This window comes from Vanellus vanellus (assembly GCF_965231255.1).
Source record: "Vanellus vanellus genome assembly, chromosome: 19".
In the NCBI taxonomy this organism is placed as follows: Eukaryota; Metazoa; Chordata; class Aves; order Charadriiformes; family Charadriidae; genus Vanellus; species Vanellus vanellus.
The window spans coordinates 9,725,448-9,746,751 of record NC_138924.1 but is presented as its reverse complement, the minus strand read 5'-3'; the positions used below and the strand labels follow the sequence as shown (position 1 = coordinate 9,746,751).

The window sequence follows — 21,304 nt, the reverse complement described above, 5'->3', positions numbered from 1 at the left end:
GAGCAGCATCAGACATTTGGCATGTGCTAGGAGAAAGGAAGGAAACTACCGAGAAAAAATGGTGACTGTAGATAGAGGGAGACGATTACAAAAGCCTTGTGATTTGTCAGTCCCTTCCTTAGGGAGGGCTCAGCCTCCTTGGCACATGCCCCAGCCAGAGCCTGAAAAGGGGCTATGGGGAAGGCCACTCACTGATACTTGGGACCTTCACCACAGTGCCAAAAATACATTAAAAAGGAAAGTGTTCAGGGTTTCGTGCGGGGTTGTCTTTTTTTTTTTTTTTTTTTTCACTAGTGGAATAAAATCTGAATACCAGAATTCACTGAGAATCTATATACACCACATTTTAGTTAAACACACACCAATCTTAAAGTCAAGATTGACTATTTTTGCATTTGTAAAATGGCTAGAGCTGGGCTAAATTTCAGCCTTACAGAAGACTTTGGATGAGATCAGAGATTTTTGTGTTAGGTCTCAGATTCATGTTTTATCGCAAATGTTGAAGAAAATAACGCAGTCACCACAGTGCCAAGAATATCTAGGTAACAACAATGCACAATAGATATTCTTTTAATATTAAAACTTGTATACTGAAAATAGGTCTGAGAATCTAGCCACAGCCCTGAACCATAACACAAACTTCGGTTGAAGAGTTTATTCGTTTTATTCTCACTACAAGTTAAACCACCTACAATATCACTTATATATTGCCATTGTTACTCTGTAAAGGTGTGATATAAAATGCTGTAAGACCCGGTACCTTTTCAATTTATATAAACACAGTGAACTTCATTACTGTACATGTACTCTGCAACTACAGCTTAGCTGTAAATCCCCCACACACAATGGTATGGACATTAACCCCTCTATCCCCATTAAACTGTACATCAAGACAATACAAATTTACTGTCCCCACCCACCCCTTACAAAAAAATAATACTCTAAAAGCAACCTACTGCAACTTTTAATTAAGACGATTACATATATTTTAGACCAATTGCTTTAAAGCAAGAAGGCAGTATAAACCTTCTAGGAAAATTTTTATAAAAGAGGTTAAGAAATATAAGACAATTTATACATTTAAAAACTTACAATAAATAAGAGATGCAGGCATTTTTGAATACTAGGTACTATAATCCAATACAAGAACATCTTGATGTTCCGAAGCCATAGGTTGAAACTTATTGTTCCTCATGTTTCTTCTCATCTCCATGCTTTTAATATTCATTAACCATGACTGGGTACTATGGCTCATTACTCTTCACAAATACTGCGGTTGGGGAAAAATGGTTAATTTTGCTACTAAAAATGTTATAATACACTTTCTGATCATCATTCTAAAGCCTCCCCCATAGTCGATGACTCAAAGACAGTAGGGCGATAGGTGCCCCTCTCACAAGTCAAAACAATATTTGCTGGAAGTAACAAGATTCATACCCCATCACAAACCACTTGCACTGAGAAGAATTATAATTTAGTCCTGCAGTGAAATATCCCTTTTCCTCATTTTTGTCTTGCAAAATTCAGATGAAGATCACAGCATATTCATGATAAAGTTATACAACTGATTCAGCACCACAAAATGAATCGGGAGACACGACCGTCTGTCCTGGGTTGCAGGATCACAGGTTAGCCAGGAGAGTGCATTGTACTGTTCCAGAACAAACCTGAAAAGCAAACAAGCTTCCATCAAGCCAACAGATTTTCTCACTAGTATTTTACAGTCCCAATTTAATATAATCCAGTTTTTTTGGTATTGAAAACATAAGATGGATTTGTCAACATCCCGAAACAACATGCCTTCAAAATTATTACAAGCAGCTCAAAGCTGAACTTGCTTTCAGTGGAAAACTCATTTTACTTGTCTACAGTTAATTAATGTCAAGAGATTCACATATTAAAAAAAGCCACGAAGAAAAAAATCTCATGTTTTCTCAACGTGTCCTACGTTTACACGAGTCTAGAGAGACTCTTGTACTTCAGCATTTCAGTATTCCTGCAAGATTGCCATGCAAAATTCTGACTTAACTGTAACTATCTTCCACTTATTTTATGCACCATCTTCTGTGTTGCACCGCAAACTCTCTTCTAGCTTGAGGCATTCACTGTCTTTCAAATATTTTCAGTTGTAATCAGCACTGATTTGTTAAAGAAGGCTTAGACATGTTTGGTTTTAATTGCCCCGTTCTGCGATAAAGCCATCTTTTAATCACTCAAAGCACAGCAATTTATATTGTCTCTGTGATGTACTAAGGATATCAGCAGTACAAAGAAAAAAAATACCAGAAAAAAAAAAAAAAACAAATACATAGCTTCATAGCAGCAGTATTAAAAATGAAATGCACAATATTTTTTGCAAGTGATCAATCATAAATACCTGAGCACATCAGAAGTTTGATTAGAATCAAGTGGATGGGAGTGTTTACTGTGGAGTAGCTCGTCTGATTGCACTGAAGGCACGTGGAGGTGCAAAGAGGCCTAAGAAAAGAAGGAAGATGCTAGCAATTACTGCCTGATTCAACTACAGCGTATTTTCTTCCCTCTCTCTATCATTGACCTGTATCTTGGAGTCACCTTCTGTTCTCTGACACACAGGCCAACACAAATCTTATCTTTAGCCCATCAACAAGTTCAGGAATTATCACAATATAAAGGAAATGCACACAGATCTCTCCTAAAAGCACAGTACTAGTAGGAATCTTTTTTTAATCCCTTTGCTACATTAAGCAATTACTAAAAAAGCAAGTCAACTGTCCCAAGATGTCTTCTAAATAATACAGAGACCTGGAAGTTCAGCTGCTTTCCATAAGACTGGTCTATTTATGTTCCATGTATAGAGCTGCTTAGGGTAAATAATAAATCCTCTATCAAAAAAAAACCCCAACAAACAGTCTTATATCAAAGCCACAGCTGAGCTTAGGCCAAGAGGAACCGCTCATCCAGACACAAATAAGGCTGCAGAAGATATATCTGCATCATTAGAAATTAAAGCGTAGTATTAGAGATACTAATTTGAGTCGAAAATGAATAATGTTAATACAGAAAGTTTCTCTGTATACTACTGTATAGCCTTAAACGTGCCAAGTATGTCTTGGCTGTGCCATAAAAAGATAAGGGGATCAGACAATATCCAGACCGATGATACAATGGCTATCACGTGGCAAAAGCCAACGTGGAAAACCTAGCTTTTATGCCTTGTGCAACACATGGATTTATTTATTTATTTTTACCCGGTGTAAATGAGATATTACATTACACTTGTACTTCCCTCTCCACCATCAGTCTCCACGGGAGTCAAGCATTAACCAGAGAGCTGTCTAGAAACTCAACCTATTTTTACAAAATACCATAGCACAAAGCCAGAAAAAGAAAGGAGTCCAGACTACCGTGAAGAAACCATCAGAAGGGCAGAACCCTTCAGAACATTTGCTACTTCCATTAATCGTTTTTCTTCCCTTAAAAAAGTGAAGATGAAAAGCCAAAGCTTAAAAGATTTAAAACCCAACCTCTCTTGGAACAGAAACAGACATATTCCAAGAGACATGCCCCAACTTTGTTTTAAACATAGTAGTTCTCATAATTCATATCCCTGTGCAGTTTTCTATGACAGACTGTCTAGGAAGACGGCCGTACAGACTGATGAAGTTACAGTACCTTAAGAAACAAGGGACACTGATTTTGTGCTTGAGGACACGCTGACCAAAACCAGTCAGGCAATGGACCTGCTTTGGCAGTTGACACAAAATAACCAAGGGCCAATGGCTGCTGCAGTATATTTGTTACTTCATCATGAGACTCTGTTGACAGCAATCGATCTGTACCTTGACCCTGTAAAACAACACGCAACAGTTTAATATTGGGAGAGCACAAACTTAAAAGAAATTATCTGTAGCTTTCAAAACACAAAGCACTTGGAAATACCCAAGCATTACACAAATCTTGCAAAGACAATCCAATATCCAATTGATTTAAAACATTTCATAGGAACTTTTCATTCCACAAAAGGAAATTAGCAGACGGAGAAAAAACAAACAAAACCACCCCTCCCCCCCCCCCTCTGTATTTACTCTGATAGTTACCTTGCCCATATCACCTCCATGGGGGTAGTGGGACCCTGGAGAATGTACAGGGGATCCAGTAGGGGATGCAGGAAGAATATTTATAATATCAGGATCAAGATCATCTCCAGTGTCTAACAAGTCAAAGATTCCCATTCCATCTGCTCCATCTTGAAAAAGAACAAGACTAGTGAATTTCTAGCTTCCCTACATACAACGCGTTCTGAAATCAAGTGATTTTTCATATAAATCTTGTGGTTCATTAGAATAAACAGTCTTATTAGAGGGAGAGTGACAAGGGTTTTTTTTCATTAGTTTGTTTTTAAAAACAAGAATAAAACCAGTCTACTAACCATTGTTTGTGTTAAAGGCCAGATCCAAGTTTTCAGTGGTGTAAGTTGACGATGCTACTTGCACAGATGCAGATGTGGGAAACACAAGTATATGAGTGCATGATGTGTCCTGTGGGGTATTCAGCTGAGATGTCTGCATATTTAAAGTGGTGCTACGTCCAAACACAGAGCCAGTCGATACAGAATCTTTGGAAGAGAAATCAAGTATTTCCTTAGTTTTGTGAAACCTGAGCTGTTAGTTCCCCTGCCCGAAAAGACAGAGTTTCTCAAATACCTGGCATAATAATGAAGGACCCCTGTGGTTCCATTGCCACCAAACAAGCACTGAGAATGCTGGGAGAGTCTGCGGCAGAGATACCACACATTCTGCACATGTCTTTTAGTCTCTTACTGAGAGACTGAAGGTTTCGGCGACTCAGCAAACAACTCCAGTCTGAGGATACAAAGGACACAGGTTTGTCTAGGAGACCAGTACTTGCTGCAGAATACATATTTTACATATAATAGTGTGTGGTGCAAATTTCACGTCTGTTAAGTTTCAAATACAGAAAGAGAACTCTAAAATTACTTAGGTTTTCTTCGAGAAACTGGGGCAGACACTTTATATTATTGAAAAATGAAAGCTTCAAACCGAGTTTTAGACTCTAAAATGGTAATGTTACCTTTTAATTCCCCATGTCCTATTCTTCCTAAACGGCCTATTACAACTCTCCACGGCAGAGAGCTCATCTGCACAAGTCCCAAGCACCATTCCCAGAGTTTCTGAAGACCAAGTCTGCGGGCAGAGCCCTTTTTCCTGCGAGCTCTAGAATTAAGAAAGAAGGAAAAACAAAACTAGAACTCATCTACAACAACTTTTTATTGCCACATTTAGAACTTCTTACTTGCATTAACCTGAACATTCACAGGACCCAAGAATGTTAGTATTGTAGTGTAACAATTGCAACTTTAGTTAGTTTGGTTTTTTAATTAATCACATTGTAACACTGACATCAAAACGCAGCAAATGTGTGTGGGGAGTATGAACATACATACAAAACCACTCAAGAATCACAGGAAACCAAATAGCATTCTTCTAGAAATTTAACTCAAAACAATATGCACTTAACATGGAAAATTCCAATTTGCTTTAGCTAGTTTTGCAATGTAGCAAGTCTACAAAAGTCAAAGTTATTCTTACAGCATTATGAACAACCTAATTCTTCAGGGGAAGGAAAGAAGATATACATGCTAAAAATGAATTCAACAGTTTCATTCTTACCTGTTTGGTACATCAATATTAATTATGCAAGTTTCTAACTGTTCTCCATAGAGATCTGTACAGGATGCAAGAAGCCATCTTTGATCATGAGACAAACAGTAGCCCACAAAAAGTACATTATACTTCTGGCCAGCTTCTCCAAAAGTTTCTCCCAGTTCTGTTTGCTTGTCCTTTACAGGAGCCAGTATAAAAGGAGGGGTGTATAGTCGAATACACTCAGGTCTCTACAAAAGATGACAGAACAGAAAATGAAGTTTCAGAAAGCAATTATTCCTAAAAGAACTCTAGTCAGCTAACGTGAAAGACATCAGTGATTTAACAGACAGGAACATTTCTCTGATCTGCATATTTACACAATTACATGAACAATACTCACATCAGGGCTCTTAAGAGCAGTTTCCATGGCTAAACCTGGGCCAAAGCCAGTTAATGTTTTCACATTGGTGGAACTTGGAAGAGGTCTCCGACACTGAGTAAAAGCTGAAAATGCCAAAGATTTTAAATGCTGAGTGTAAATCTGCCGGTCTTCATGTTTCACAGGTTGTAGAAGGTACTGACATGGGACAATCTAGAACAAATTACAGAGGGGGAAAAAAAAAAAAAAAAATTAGTGTTTAATCATTGGATTAACTGGCTTTTTAAATAGTACTTGGGTACACTGCTTTTAGAATTTTACTTTACAACCAAAGTTCTCTGGTTCTTGGATATCTCCCGCCACTTATTCCAAACCTATGTTGCAATCACTCTCACTGAAATTTTCTTCAGAGCAGAAAAGAATTTGTATAGAAGAGAATCTTGATGATTTCTCCAAAAATGTGCCCTGTGTTAACTAGTTTTGCAGCTGCTGACAACATTACAGCGAGATGTCTCTCAGGAAGGAGCACTGCCTAAAGCCCATCAGGGTGAGGTTGGCAGCACAGACTCCGGTGACAGGACAAGCAGCTTTCCCATACTTCACTCATTATTGGAGTAGGTCAATACCTTTCCTCTGAGGTAAGACTGATGAGTATGGAATCTACTACAGGATTTGGCTATGGTTAATAACACCCAAACTGCTCTAAAAACTATAATCTTAATGGTTTAACAGCCATAGAACTGTAAGTAATGTTTGCAAAGCAAATGAAACTTTCACCTTGAGGGCATTATTGCCTCCAAAACAAAGCCAAAGCCAAAAGATACTTTGTTCAACATTTTGCTATAAAAGTTGGCTCACCTGCACAGAAATTATATTCTTGATGTTAGGAGGAAGAACCTGAACCATCTCTAAAAAGCAGCGCAGAAGTCCAAGTGTCCACAAACTAGATGAACTGCTGTTCTCATCCTTTTTTTCATATGTAAAAGGATCAATTATGTAAACTACAATTGCAGGCGGATAGGTGATAGCATGTGAATCTCCATCTGTAGGGACTCCAACTTTATCACGATCCATAGTGCTGGAAATGAAATTTTGAAACCAGTTACAAAAAGCTGTTTTATAATGATTTATTTTTTCTTTAAAACTAAGATGAAATTGTCAAAGATAAACCTAAAAGACCTTCAAGTCAACTGTGGTGTAAGAAACAGACTTTTTATTTCATTTTTATATGTGAGCTTATCAGCAACTCAGTATTGCTTGCCTCTTCTTTAGCCTTCTTTATTACAGAAGCTCAACAGCACATAGTTCTATTGCTTCAACTGGGGAAAAAGAATATCTAAAAACAAGGTCAGTCTCTCAGTAAGAGCTGTCTTTACTACTATAACTTTGATAACAGAAATTAGAACTTTAAGATGGTCCCAGTTATCTATTCCTCCCTCCTTAAAATATAGAAGTGAGAAGTTCTGTGTATTTTTTCTCTTTAGAGAGAGCAGAAAAAAAAGAGAAAGTTAAATTTTGTACCGCAGCAGACACTGAGCTGCAATTAGAACTGCAGCTAAGACTGGAACCAAAAAGCTCGGCTCCACCATAAATGTACTTTCATTCTCCCTAAAAAGCAGCCTGATGACTAGAAAAGGAATACAGGATTTTTACTGAGGGGACAAGAATGGCATAAATAGGTTCACATTAGTTGAGCTGAGAGGTCTTTTTTTAGCCAAAGCAGGTTTGACTCTGCAGTTCATTACCTTTCAGAAACCTCTGGATGGGGCTGTGCAGGCGCTGAAGTAGTGTCTCCAGACATCCCTGCTGTTTGCAGTGTTGGCTGTTGCTGCTGTCCTCCTGTTTGCCCGTTTTGGACTGTTGCAGCCTGAGTGGGCAGGGAGGCAGAAGTGGTATTGTTCATACTGCTAAAAGGTGGAAATGAAGAAGGCTTGCTTGTTGGCATCCCACTGCCTATACTGGCAGAAGAGGATGATGGGGCAGTGGTAGTCAACGTTGAATTAGCTGTAGTAGCTGCAGAAGACATGGCACTGTTTGATGTTGGTGTCATTGTACTACTGGTGGGAGCTGCAGGAGCAGACGATGGAGTGTTAGGATTTCCAGCATTAGCTGTCACTGGGGGCAGAGCAGAGGCTGGCTGGCTGGAGGGAGGGACCAGATTTGTTTGGGAAAGCAAAGAATTGTCCAAAGGCTGAGAAGCAAGATACGGACCTAGAACCAGAAAAAAGTGTACATTTTATATTGCAGCTGTTTTTAAGCATACTTCGGCTACATAAGTCTATAGTTTTAACAAAACAGAGAGCAAACCTTTAGCATACATTTTACCTTTCCAATTAAAATACCTGTATTAAATTTTCAAATTCTAGTATTCTTGTAAGTCTTTCAGAAATACCCAGAAATCTGTTCTTAAAATAATTTTTTTTTTCAGCCACGTTCAATTGCCAGAAATCACTGCTTCAGAATATAAGTCACCAATACAAAAAGACAACGAAAGTCCCTGTCACACAGCAACACTGCTGTTCCCTAAAGACACTGCTGGATGATAAGAAGCCATTTTAGCACATAACTAAATATATGAGGGGTTTGGATTTTTTTCCCTCCCTAAGCTTAAAACCAAAAAACTGGAACAAACAATAAGACTTAGTGAATAAACGCAATGATTCTTCTCCTCTGCTGGAATGGAGGAAGTGGTTATTGTCTGAAATAAGAAACACTAAAAATAAAATTTCATACCCAGCTCATATCTGCAAACTTGGGCATATAGTTTGAGTTTGGAAAACGCTTCATTGTTGGCATTTGCTGTCTGTGAGAACCATTCTGTGACCAACTTCTCAGAAAGTTTCTTTGAAGCAGTAGGTCCAACTCTCATGATCCCATCAGGCAATAATTTACAGATAGGTCTGTGCTGACCAAGCCTGCATGACTGTAAAGAAGGTAAAATAGAAGGTGCAAGATAAGGAATTTGTAAGCCTTAAAAATGGTTAAATATCACACAAAGGAGCACATATATAAGGACAGAAAACTCATAGGTTAGTTATGATATTCCAAAGTAACATTTAATTCTAGAATACTACACCAGTATGAAATACTTAATAGTGATTTTATGGTTTATTTTCAGGTTTTACTAAATGCAAGAAAAAGAGATTGATAAATCATCTAATCCTAATCACAATCTGAGTAATGGGCACGTTTAATTAATTAATTAAATGTAGCTAAAACAATTAAAGTGGCAATACAAAGTTTTACCACTGAGTGGCGTTTATCAGGTAAAGACTCTCAAAACAGCTATTCCTAAACGGAATGGTGAGCAGCACGAACAACCCTTATCTTCCAAGTGTCCATTCCTAAAATCCTTTCTAGCAGCTTTCCGAGACAGTATTCTGTGCAAGCATTTATATTGTCTGAGACAAGCCTGATAAGTAGTTACGAGCATATATTAGAAACAGTCTTTCAAAAATCCGTTTCACTGCTAAATGCCATAAATAATGTACCTCGTATATTGCAGTCAGATCCCTAAAGAAGCTTTTTGCTCCATTCAGCAGAGCCTCATTCTCTGGGCACACCACAACATAAGCAACATCTCTTTGAGATCCATAAGGTTCCAACATCAGCCTTTCCCAATACGGCAATGCAAATGGAGACAGCACCAGAAAATCGTAATCGTATCCCAACAAAAATGTTGGGATTGGCAGTGGTTCCGGGGACTCATCAGTTCCTGGGAAAGCAAGACACATTTTCCAATATATTAAGCAGGAAGCTTAAAATTAACACTCTGCTTCTAGGAAACATGAATAGAAAAAACACTAGCGTTCCCAGCATCTAACAGGAAGTAGCACTGATTATAAATGGAATAGTTCTCATTTTAACAGATACAAATGAAAAGCCCACATGTATGAGCCAACCCTCTGCAAAAAAGCATCAGCTAATTATTTTTATTTGAAATTTCTCAGAGCCTCAAGAAGAAGTTCCACAGTTGTTTAATATTTCTATCAGTATACAGATAATCAGGAACAGACTTTGCTGTCTAGGAAGCCTTCCCCACAGAGTCTAAGCAATCAGTGATCGAAAAAAAAAAAGGGGGAAGAAATATAAATAGTATAAGCAGATATGTAAAGGACCACAGAAGGAAAACAGCTTAAGAACATGCATTTACATGAAACCTAAATGTGTAATTACCATGTTCTAAATATAGCTACAAAGGATCTGCTGGTGAAAGGTCACATAGTGGTAAATCAATCTCATATAAGTGAAGTCAGTTTAAGTCTTGAGTGCACAAAGTTTACATTGTATCTGTAAAGGTGCATCACCTGTTGGCAACTCCAAATATTTATCATAGACAACACAATGGATAACCTCAGATCTTCAACATAGTTCTGAAACTACTGAGCAATAAAGCACACTTTTTCAAGCATTTCAAAGCTAGTATTTTTAACTGTGCTATTTTTAGAGTAATTAAAAAAGAGAGTAAAAAAAGAGCAATTACTCTGTTTTTAACATTAAATCTACTTTGTAATTTTAGTCCCTCGCTCAGAAAAGCATCAGGTGTATATAAACAGTGCAACTGAAGGTGTTAATTTTAAATCCACATATTCCCTAAAACAGTAAATGAATTAAATGTATAAATATTTTCTGTTTTTCTAAAGAGAGGAATTCTCCCCGACTAACAGCTCTTGTGAGTTTAAAGAAAGGTTAAATGCTGTTCAGAATTCCAACAGGCTGAACAGCATCCAGACGCTGAGGTTTGGTGGCCGGATCAAGCAGAGATTAACAGAGAGGAGCAGTTTACCGTAAGAGCCTCTGCCAGCCATTTTGTGGAACTGTTGCCATGTGAGGGGGCCTTGCACACCCCAGGACCGGACTGTTCGCTTTTTCTGAATTGCATCCTGAAGAACTGGCTGGAGCGAGAGGAGCATACGAAGGATGTCCTGGGAACACTGCATGCTCACATCCACAACTGAAAGGACAAAAAAATTGTCAAGGCCCACTGCAAAACCAGGATACGGTAAAGCCCTCCACAAACAACCCAGAATCCTCAACCGCCTTGATTTTAAACACAGTCACCCTCTTCTGAAATGTACCTGCAGGCTACCCAAAAGCCATGATATAAAAAGTTAAGCACACAGATTTACAGTTCTCCCTCTATCCCTCTCAGCCACTTACAAAAAAATGGATTTTTTTTATTTCCTTTTCTGTAGAGTTTTTCCCTTGAAAGCCTTACCAGCTTACGATTTAAACCAAGGGAAAAAAAAACTAAAATAAAAAAAAAAAAAAAATACAAACAAGTTATACAACCCTTAAACTACAGGATTTTCCCTCCACATAAAGGAGGGTTAGGCAGACTGCCACCCAGTGCTCACTTCACAGAGTTGAGGGAAGCGTCAAACAGTCACAGCCCATTTCATCAGCTTGCCACCACTTTGCCATTTAATGTACAGTGTTTAAGAACAGAAAGCTGACACAAAATTTTGTATGGCTATAAGTTCATAGTCTTCCGTTTCAAAGTATCTTTACTTCTTTTTATCTTAAATACCAAAGTCACGGTAACACCGAGTCTTCTCCTGGGTGCCTGAAAACATTGATTTATCTATAGCCTGGGTTTTTAAAAGGAATCCCCCACCAAAAACCAGAAACCTACCTGCGTTTTACTGTTAGTTCTCCTCATCCTCATTAACAACTATGAATCGCAGCTAACTGCTATCATAGTTTCATATTTCACTGTTCACCCTGATAGAGTTGCTACTTGAAAAGATTATTATTGAGAGAAGTAGTATGCAAATACACACAACAAAGGGTATTCCCTGAGACAGTATATCATTAGTCAGACCCCAGAAGGAAAAATCCAAGGATCTCTGGCAGATCCAACACACAGCAAAGGCTACAATAATGTTTTATTCGCCACACATGCCATTAAACTACCCCCCCCCCCCCTTAAAGAAGGGGGGGAAGCCAACTGAATCACAGATCTTGTTTAATTCTGCCACAGTAGCCTTGACAATACAGTCACCATTTGAATCACCTACACTTCCTACGTATGCTCACTCCACAGAGCCTCTGTGGATGCAGTCACCAAAAGCTGCTTTAAAAGAATAAGCCTAGGGAAGTGTTGCGGACAGTTACTGGGATCTTCAGTACATCTCAAATTTATGTTAGGAATTTACAACTGATGGTAGCCAAGGCCTATACGCTGCTTGGTGTATGGTACAAGCACAGAACGTAAGAGAAACGGTTATTCTGAACACTGTTAAAATAGAAGTTTATGCAGGCATGCACCTGGAGAAACAGTCTGAAGCACCCAATATTCACAAAGGGGGGAAAAAAAAAAAAAAAAACACGAACCCTTAAAAAAATTCATAGGGGGACAAACAGAAAATAAGTAGTTTTCAATATTTACCATTTCTTTTTGACCAGTGGTGCAAGCAAGTAGTTTTCACAAGTGCTTCATCAACTTTCCCTCCTGACATATTGTCCATGAACTGCCGTCCATGTTCCAAGGCTAAGTAGCAGTCATTGCAACAATCCCTTTCTTCTACACGTACCAGGTTGCTAACCGCACCAACTTTGGGAATGGAATCTTGATCTGCTGCTCCAAATGGTGAGAACAAGTTGGTGCATTGATCCTGCAGCAACAGTATTAACTCATCGGGCAGTTTCTCAGGTTCTTTCAGTCCTCCACTGCCATGTTCAATAGAAGTAGCTCTGAGAGCTTCAAAGCGTTTTTCTGCTTCTTTGCCGCACTCCGTATTACGTCCCAGAATATCCAATTCATCTTCCAGAAACAGTCCAGAACTGTTGCCAAATTTTCTATTCATAACAGCACTGAAACCACAGGTACACCTATACTGGGCCTCTTGTGTTGGATCAGGAATGTAAACTCCAACATCAGCACCTTTGATGTTCATATTGCAAACACATATGCAGCAGCTGTCAAAGTTACAGTCTTTGAAGAGATTCATTACAGACTCTGAGAGGATGAGATTCACATAAAGACTGTGTGCCTCTGGAATGGAAGGCACAGTTGCAGGTTCAACAGAATTAAGCGGTCTACACGTTGATGGTGTGGAAGCTGGTGAGTATAAGTCAGAGTTCTCATATTTGACTGAACCCTGTGCACTTGCAGGTCCACCAGCTCCACGAGGTGTTCGAGGAGTCCTTGGTGTTCTAGGAGTTGGGAAACGAGGGGTGGAAGGAGAAGGGAGAATTCCAGCTCCGCTGTTACTGGGAGGTGCGCTACTCGGTGGCATCCCAAACGGAGTATGAGTTTGTGGCGTGTATGCAGGGCCATACTCTTGATCCATAGTGCTTCCATCACTAACAGCAGCCACAAGAAGAAGGAAATACTTTAAGTACACAACATACTGGTTTTGAAGTTTAAGCCTCAAATTTCTAAAGAAAGACGTTCCTAATTAATATTTGCTTTTTTTAAACTAGTCTTTCATAATCCACAGCAAGGTTTCAATTCCCTAAGGAACTTCAAGAGCATTTGTTCTAAATGACTTTGCAGGACTCCCACTGAGAGCACTGTTAAAAGAATCTTTCCCTGCCTCCTTTCGTCTTTTCCTCTGCACAAAGCTTCCAGGAAACAAGTGTGGTCAGAATAAATTATAAATTCTCTGGTTGTATAGACTCTAAAGGACACCTTTTTTGTTCATGTTTTATTTACATGTTGTGTTGACACACACTAAGAAAATATTCCAGGTCTATCAACAGCAGGTTCAGCTGAATCCATGAGGAAAGTATCACCTGGAAACATTCAACATTTTCTTTCCTAAGCAGCTGAGTATCTCCAAAGACCTATAAGGCTAATGAGACCTGGAAACATATTGCTTATGAATCACCCTAACAGAAGCAATGTCAGTATTTACTCCAAGATTTAATATTTGTGTAATTTTATCAATAAATACATAGCTTCCTTGTTGCCTAATCCATTTATACCAGCTACTAATGCAGGAGAGAAAAAGGAATAAATATTTCCTTCAAGAAGAATAGCCAGCAAGATCATCACTACCAAATGCAGATTACAGAAATGCCTACTGCAATACTACTGTTACCAGGCAATGTCACACTGGGCATAGCTTGCAATCAAAGGAAATGTTTTCCTAGTCCCAATACAGCCGAGATTACTGCTATTTAAGAAAATAATTTAAGAAACAGAAGCACAACCTACTAAGCCCTTACAGTACCTACAACACCACCACAAAAACAAAGTCCCAAGTTTACATTTATCTTGATTGTTACCATCTTCATTACTTATTAAAACTGGACTTGCACCATTAAGCTTCCCCAAGAAACCTTTAAATGAGACAACAAATAAAATGTATGCGCAGTTAAGATGCTATTTGAGACAACAGTCTCCTACAGTAAGGTTTAATCCTAAGGATTTTTTAAAGCCTCTTGTCAGTGCGTCTTTACAAATATTTCTCATTACAGATTTACAAAAACAAAAATATTTAGGGGTACTTCCTGTAGTGTGGATAACTGACCACCCTACATAGCTTAAGCATTTGCGGCACATCATACCCATCTTTGATGAATGGCATGGCAGGTCCCGGAGGAAGTAAATCCAACTTTCCCACAGTCCAACTCTGGCGATAAATGCATTCTTCTGGCAGTTTGATGGGAGGAAGACACTGGCTGGGAAGCGTCTTCAGTGGTGCAAACATGGAACATCCCACTAAAGCTTGACAATTCTCAGGTTTATAAACATATGAATAATCCTAGAAGTCAGACACAATAAAGCATCAGCATGTAAAGTAGAACACTTCAGGAATTAAAATGCTTCTCAAAAAAATGTGACTACGTTCAAGCAGAAGTTCTTTAATATTAAATTCTGATATAGCTTCAAAAGAGAAAGTTGGATTTGTAAAGACATCATTCGCACCCATGGTTCTCCAAAAAGCAATATGCCAACACGAAACAAAGAACTACAGTTACTGAAATGCATTCCTTCAGCTTACTAATGACTAATTATTTCTTGAAGTTTACGTGGTAAAATACTACATACTACTTACTACAACGTGCATTACCTACCCCGGTATAATGCAGGGCACAAGTTACAAATTGTACTTGATTTCCCACAGTTCCTGTTCAGGATTAAGTAACGAATGAAACAATAATCATTAGAAACATTTATCAGGACTACCAGCACTACCTACCTTTATTTCAGCAGGTTTGGGGCTGCAGAAACCCTCATCTACTTCGATCCTGAACTGAGCTCCCACACTAGAGCTATTCCCTTCAAGTACTGTTCCTCCAAGTGTAGTGTCCATACTGCCGTATTCCTTATTATTCATGTTCATTGGAGAAAATCCCATAATATGCTGTTCCAAAGATGGTGGAGTTGGATACATTTTATGGAGATCTGCAGTGCCTAAATTCAGATTAGAAGTAGGCTTTAGAGCATAAAAACATTTTGAAGTATTTTCTTTGTCTTAAAATTTCAGTATGGCAAATGAAGTGTGTTTCCAAATTCCCACAACATATTAGCAATCAAATGTTTAGAGCTAGTATTCTATTTAGAAAAAACAAATAAAGCTTACTTATGCATGACAGTGGGTCTAGGTTTCCTGCTTTTGCCTCTTTGCAGTTGGATTTGTCATCAGCGCCATTCACTGTTCTTTTAGATCCAGGCTAAAAAAGTAAAGACATATTGTAATAAAATCACTTCAGACATGAACACATGTTCATATTTCCTGCTAACAGGAAATTTCATGTGTAGTAGACATACAAAGCTGAGACTTTGTATAATATTTAGAAAAACTAAAATTAATCAGAAGCCCAATGTTCATAGTTCGGGTTACACTTGTCCTTCCTTAATACTTGTAACTCAGAGAATGCTCTCCCATCAAGTCATGATGCTATTAAAATGAAAGGCCAGTTATAAAATATCTCCTAGCCTGTTAGCAGACATATTAAAAAAGCTAAATAGGGGTGCCCACAATCTATCAGAAAAAACATACACACTCCCAAAGCCATGCTAACATTACTGATGTTACCATGTGAACAGGAATAGAAAAGATAGAGAAACACAAATCCTGGAACAAGAGGCACAGGGAAGAAAAGCTGTTGAAATTAAAAGAACAAGAGATTTTACGATGTTTAGACAGTACTAAAGTCTATAGAAAATAAGAGTCTTCATGTTTAAGAGTAAATACACTTGCTTTATATAATGATGACCTTTGATGGCCATTAAGATCCTTCAGCCCTTACTCAGCTACAGCTCCCATTAAAGTTGATGGGCATTTTGTCTGGGTAAGGGGATTTGGGATTAAGCATGGAGCAAAGTACAGTTCAGAAAAGACAACTGATTACAAACAGTATTGAAATAGAAACTAGAAAGATAATGGATTCAGAGCTATCAGAGACTGCAAGAGAAACTGTTCCAAGATAATAACTGCTGCAATGAAGCAGCTTATTTGGCAGAATGTCCACATGTTTAAATGCCTCTTCTCTTTCAGAAGTTTTTGTTTAGTTTCAGTATTACCTTTACTGACTAGTTAAACAGAACCTAAACCATAGGAAAAGAGCACCAGTACCACTGTCAAATCTGTAAAATTATAACAAAAGGTATATTCAAGAAGCATATGCAGGCTGGACAGTAAGGATATAAGGTCAAAACCTTGTTTGTATCAAAAATATGGATTGTATGAGTCAACCAGAACAGTATGTCTGCTATAGAGGACCCGCGGCACTTGCTTATATGCATGTTTTGTAACCTCTCCTACAAATGCCAAAAAACCTCAACCCAAAACTACAAAAAGACATACTTGTTCCTTGCAGGTTTTTGTCTAGCAGCTGCCATTACTTTTGCACATCACTTACTGTTAGTTCATCTTCATCAGAATTGAAGAGATTGTCAAGGTCAGTATAAGAGACCACTAAGTCTGTTTCATGGAACAGGCTAGTTGATGCAGTGCGAGCATGAGCAGCAATACGTTGGGCATCTATAAAGAAAAACAAACATTACAAAAACACTGGCAATATATATCTATTAAAAAAAAAAAAAGGACATCTTAAGAACTATTTCCACATCTGAGGGACAGAAAAAAAAAAGGGGTGGGGTGGGGGGGAAGTATGTTCTCAGTTCGACTCAACTATCTTACACATAAGCGAGGTCCCTTCAATTTTATAACCTTTGGATTTTATAACCAACATTTATTTGCAAGGTGCAACAAAGAAAGTGTGTTCCAAGCAGATTCCTAATTCTGAAGGGACAGGGAAGTACAAACCATAAAGTTAAAACTTAGCAGCCTATTAGAATCTATTGACTATTCAAGAGATCATTAACATACTGCAATTAAAAGAGGAGGAAAAAAAAAAGTCTCTTTACCTTGCTTGACAGAAGGACTAAATAGAGACATAGCATCCTCTCCTTCATGGGATAAAACTGTAACACTAGGTGTCCCATCCTCGGCCTATTAAAAAAAGGTAGAAAAATTTTGCTTCAATTAATTGGGGAGGTGGGGGGCATTTTATCTCCCTAAGGGAATTCTTGTACATATCACAAGTATCAGGTTGTCATTAGCCTTCTAGCTCAGCAAGGTGTAGTCTGTGGGTCTGGTTAGTGGTACTTGCTCAGGGAGAAGGAAGCTTGGAATACAGACAACATGCTAGCAACACAGAGCACAGATAAGAATGAGAATCTTCGGTTTTGTGTTGGGGCTAAATTTAAAAGGCAAGCTGTGGATTATTGCTACACCACCTTACTGCAAAACATTTGATATCAAATGCTATACATTAACTATACTAGTTATTGAATGAAACTCTCAATACCAGGAGTGTGTACAGACACAACTAGTCCTAATAACCAAATTTATTTCATATACAAGTTCGCAAAGCAGTTATATTTTCTCCTTTTTTGAAGGGTGTACTTTCGTTTTAAGTAGCAACCTCATATAGTTGTTACTGGCTACAGTGCAAGACAAAAAAAAAAAAAAAAAAAAAAAAAAAAATCAGTTCACTGAGCAGGGAACTAGTCGGAGTTCACCTCACTACCCCCAAATCTTTCCACACATGAACAAAGCACTTGCCTCATTCTTCCTCTCTTCCCCAAGCACCTGCTATCGCTCATTTCTACGGAAAGGCTACTGAGCCAGATTGATTTTTGTTCTGATCCAGCAGTGTTCTCACAGTATAAACCGTAAAGCAATAGCATCACCAGTGTGCCAAAAAATTTTAGGTGTATTTAGAGGCATGCTGCATAATTTCATTGATCATTTCGGCTAGAATACTTTTTTTTTTTTAAATGTACTTCTAAGTACACAGAGAAGGATTTAAATTATATTTGGTGACTACAGCAATTTGTTTTCATCTCATCACTCCTTTACTCACCTTCTGTTTCTTCCCGGCTTCCCTCTCAATGTTCTGCCTATCTTTTTTACTATCAGGAAATAAGAATTCCACATCACCATCAACAAAGGCATAAGGATCGATTTCAGGTTCCTGGTCAGCTTCTGTCGCTGCTGCCGTTAGGTATTGGTTTTTACTCTGATACTGTTGCACCAGTTCATCTGAAACCTTTAAAGGTTTCCTACATTGCACCATTAATCTGAACAGAAGAAAAATAAAAATCATAAAATATTATTTATCATTTATTATGTGGAAATAGTTTTGCTATCACACAGCCTTTACAAGAACAACTTCATCATCCCTTCCCACCTTCTTCCTTTCCACCCCAGCTTCAGAAAACTTTTTGGGAAAAAGATTAAATCATCAGTCATTTAATATAACCTTCTTACACACGTCAGATACAGCAGTGTGATTCATTCTGCCCATCTCTCCTCAAGCACTGTCAATTCAGATAAAGATTAGTAATTCATCCCAGGTCATAGCTGTCATTTATTAGAAAGTACAAATGTATTACACTATCTATATCCATTAAAGAAACTCACCAGGTTAAAAAAATTACTCACTCCCATTCCCCATCCATGTCCAAACAAATGATGGGAAAGAAGTTACTAAAATGTGGAAAATTCAGGTTTAAGAATCTAATTTCTGAACATTTAATTCACTTAAATGTAGGAAGTATGCCAACCCTTCCAATACCCAGCTGTGTCTAACACCACAAACAGACCAACACTGTTGTACACAAAACCTGGCTTTCCGAACAGCCCAAGCAATAACCACTACTAAAGCACACAAACGCCACTACGTGTAGTAGTCATTTACATCACTTGTATCAATACAAACGAAGCTTGCCACACACCAATATCTAATTTACTCATGAGAATAATGAACACGCATTTACATGTCAGCATTTCTCTTAGCATTTGCAGCCAAAAATGGAGTTGGTAAGTATGCAGAAATTAAGTTTTTATATCAGGATTATTAGTTTCACAGATATAACGTTGCATCAGCAAGAGGAGATATTGGCAAGTAGAAAACTGCGTTATGATCATTAGCTATCCATATGCCCCTCTACCTTCTGCCCCCCAAACAAACTTTATTTTATGCATCCCACTGTATAATAGGCACCACGTGAGGAAGGTATTCCTTCAAACAAGACAAGTATTTCAGGAGTGTCAGACTAATGTAGGTACACAACTCCTTCTTGCTCCGAGACCCCCTTCCTCCCAAACTGCAACAGAATGACCAATGAGAAGCATTTACAGAAGTATCAGGCATAAAGTGAAAGAAGGACATTGCAAGGATGAAGATTACAGAGGGATACTTCAAGTCCAAACACAAGTTCCAACGTATCTATCCTTTCCCTTCTCAAGCCTCTATCCAAAAGGCAATGCTATCCCAGAAAAATCTAATGCGTCTCACAATTAGTAGGGCTTTTGACAGCCTAGATGCAAACACTAATCTGGAGTTTAGAATAAGATAGGCTTACATTTCTCCTCTGAGAGACCAGAAAGAAAGAAAAGCATGATACAGAACAATTCAAAGAGTTCAGCCTTGAAATTCTGCAGACAAAAAAGGACAGTGATTCCTCAGAGTCCTCCTCACTGCCTTGTACATCCCTGTCAACTATGTGGTATGAGAAAGGAGACAGAAACAGTTTCCATTTGTCAAAAGAATTCCTAGAAATAAGCTTTCCAAAAAAACACCTCACAGCCAACAACATTGTCAAATCCATCCATGCTGGTCATCCATGCTCAATAAAATCCTGTTTTAGGCATGACCACCACAGCATGATTGTCCCCAGACAACAGTGCAACGGGTGCAGCTATGTGTAAAGCACTGTTGGCTTTTGTGTCTGCTGTAGCACTCCATGGAGTTGAGAATTTCCTCTTTTCTAAATCCTGCAAAAATTACCATCCGGAAAAAAAAAAAAAAAAAAAAAAAAAGAACAAGATGGGAACGACTTTCTAGGATGAAGGAATTAAACACAAGGAAAAATAAATAGTGAAAGCAAGTAGCACCTTCCAGTATTTTTGACCCCACAGAGGAAGAGAAGTTACTAGCCAGATACTCCAGAGGAAAAAAAAAAAAAAAAAAAAAAAGTTCAATAAGTTGTTAAATCAAACTAGAAGTCACACAAGGAAAGACCGTGTTTTAAACATAAAAAAGAAAAATTTGAAGTAGAGCATATATTTCTCTATCTGGTTGGCTGAAATGAATTCAAGGCAAAATCACCACTAAAAATCCTATAAATGCACATCTTGAAAGAGTTGAGACATGCATCAGCTAATGTAAACTCTTAAACAGTGAACACAAAAGATATGGCTATAAAAATGTGTATGAGACCAGACCAACAGCTATAGCATATTTGCTTCTTCTCACAGCTTTCCTACGCAGCAAAGTCAATGTGACTGCCACCAGTGACTTTCCATTGCCAGCAATGAAACAGAAAATCAACATAAAATTCCAGTCTTGTGAGTAGCTGCTACAACTCTTCTACCACAAATTAAGTAAACTAACTGCTTAAAAAAAAAGGGGAAAAAAAAAAAAAAAAAGGGAGAGAAGAAAAAACCCTCAATAATTTGATAGGGGTCACATTAAGAGTCTCCTTTCACCTAAACAGGAAAAAAAAAAAATTTGGACCAAAAATAATCAACAGCAAGTGAGTTGACAGAGTCAACTCTGGATGCATTTTGTATCCCTCGATCACAATCCTAAGCTATGAACAGCCCTATCAGCACCTGTGGCTCCCCATTACCATCCTTTTCCTGAAGCATGTCCTCCCAGGAAGTGTTGGAAAAGGTGGATGACAGGAAGAATTTCTTATGCAGTACAACAGCAAAGAAGGCCAATTGGTTTTGTTTCAGGTTTTTTGTTCTTATGGGTGGGTTGTTTTTGTTTGTGGGTGGTTTGGGTTTTTTTTTGCGGTGGTGGT

General features: G+C 38.2%; 1 protein-coding gene across 1 annotated transcript in view; it reads right to left on the bottom strand.

Annotated features, from left to right (window-relative positions):
• Nucleotides 1–947: 947 nt before the first annotated feature.
• Nucleotides 948–21,304, bottom strand: part of MED13 (mediator complex subunit 13) — a 54,934-nt gene continuing 34,577 nt past the window's right edge. Inside the window, exons 10-30 of the mRNA XM_082493290.1 lie at nucleotides 18,355–18,571; nucleotides 17,354–17,438; nucleotides 16,846–16,967; nucleotides 15,564–15,654; nucleotides 15,180–15,394; nucleotides 14,545–14,741; nucleotides 12,419–13,335; nucleotides 10,814–10,981; nucleotides 9,519–9,742; nucleotides 8,761–8,950; nucleotides 7,773–8,238; nucleotides 6,886–7,105; nucleotides 6,049–6,240; nucleotides 5,673–5,896; nucleotides 5,074–5,216; nucleotides 4,686–4,844; nucleotides 4,412–4,597; nucleotides 4,080–4,228; nucleotides 3,655–3,828; nucleotides 2,378–2,478; nucleotides 948–1,667 (exon numbers count right to left, since the gene is read on the bottom strand). Coding sequence (XP_082349416.1) covers nucleotides 1,535–1,667; nucleotides 2,378–2,478; nucleotides 3,655–3,828; nucleotides 4,080–4,228; nucleotides 4,412–4,597; nucleotides 4,686–4,844; nucleotides 5,074–5,216; nucleotides 5,673–5,896; nucleotides 6,049–6,240; nucleotides 6,886–7,105; nucleotides 7,773–8,238; nucleotides 8,761–8,950; nucleotides 9,519–9,742; nucleotides 10,814–10,981; nucleotides 12,419–13,335; nucleotides 14,545–14,741; nucleotides 15,180–15,394; nucleotides 15,564–15,654; nucleotides 16,846–16,967; nucleotides 17,354–17,438; nucleotides 18,355–18,571 — 4,573 coding nt within the window. The 3' untranslated portion in view covers nucleotides 948–1,534. The remainder of the gene's footprint in view (nucleotides 1,668–2,377; nucleotides 2,479–3,654; nucleotides 3,829–4,079; nucleotides 4,229–4,411; nucleotides 4,598–4,685; nucleotides 4,845–5,073; nucleotides 5,217–5,672; nucleotides 5,897–6,048; nucleotides 6,241–6,885; nucleotides 7,106–7,772; nucleotides 8,239–8,760; nucleotides 8,951–9,518; nucleotides 9,743–10,813; nucleotides 10,982–12,418; nucleotides 13,336–14,544; nucleotides 14,742–15,179; nucleotides 15,395–15,563; nucleotides 15,655–16,845; nucleotides 16,968–17,353; nucleotides 17,439–18,354; nucleotides 18,572–21,304) is intronic.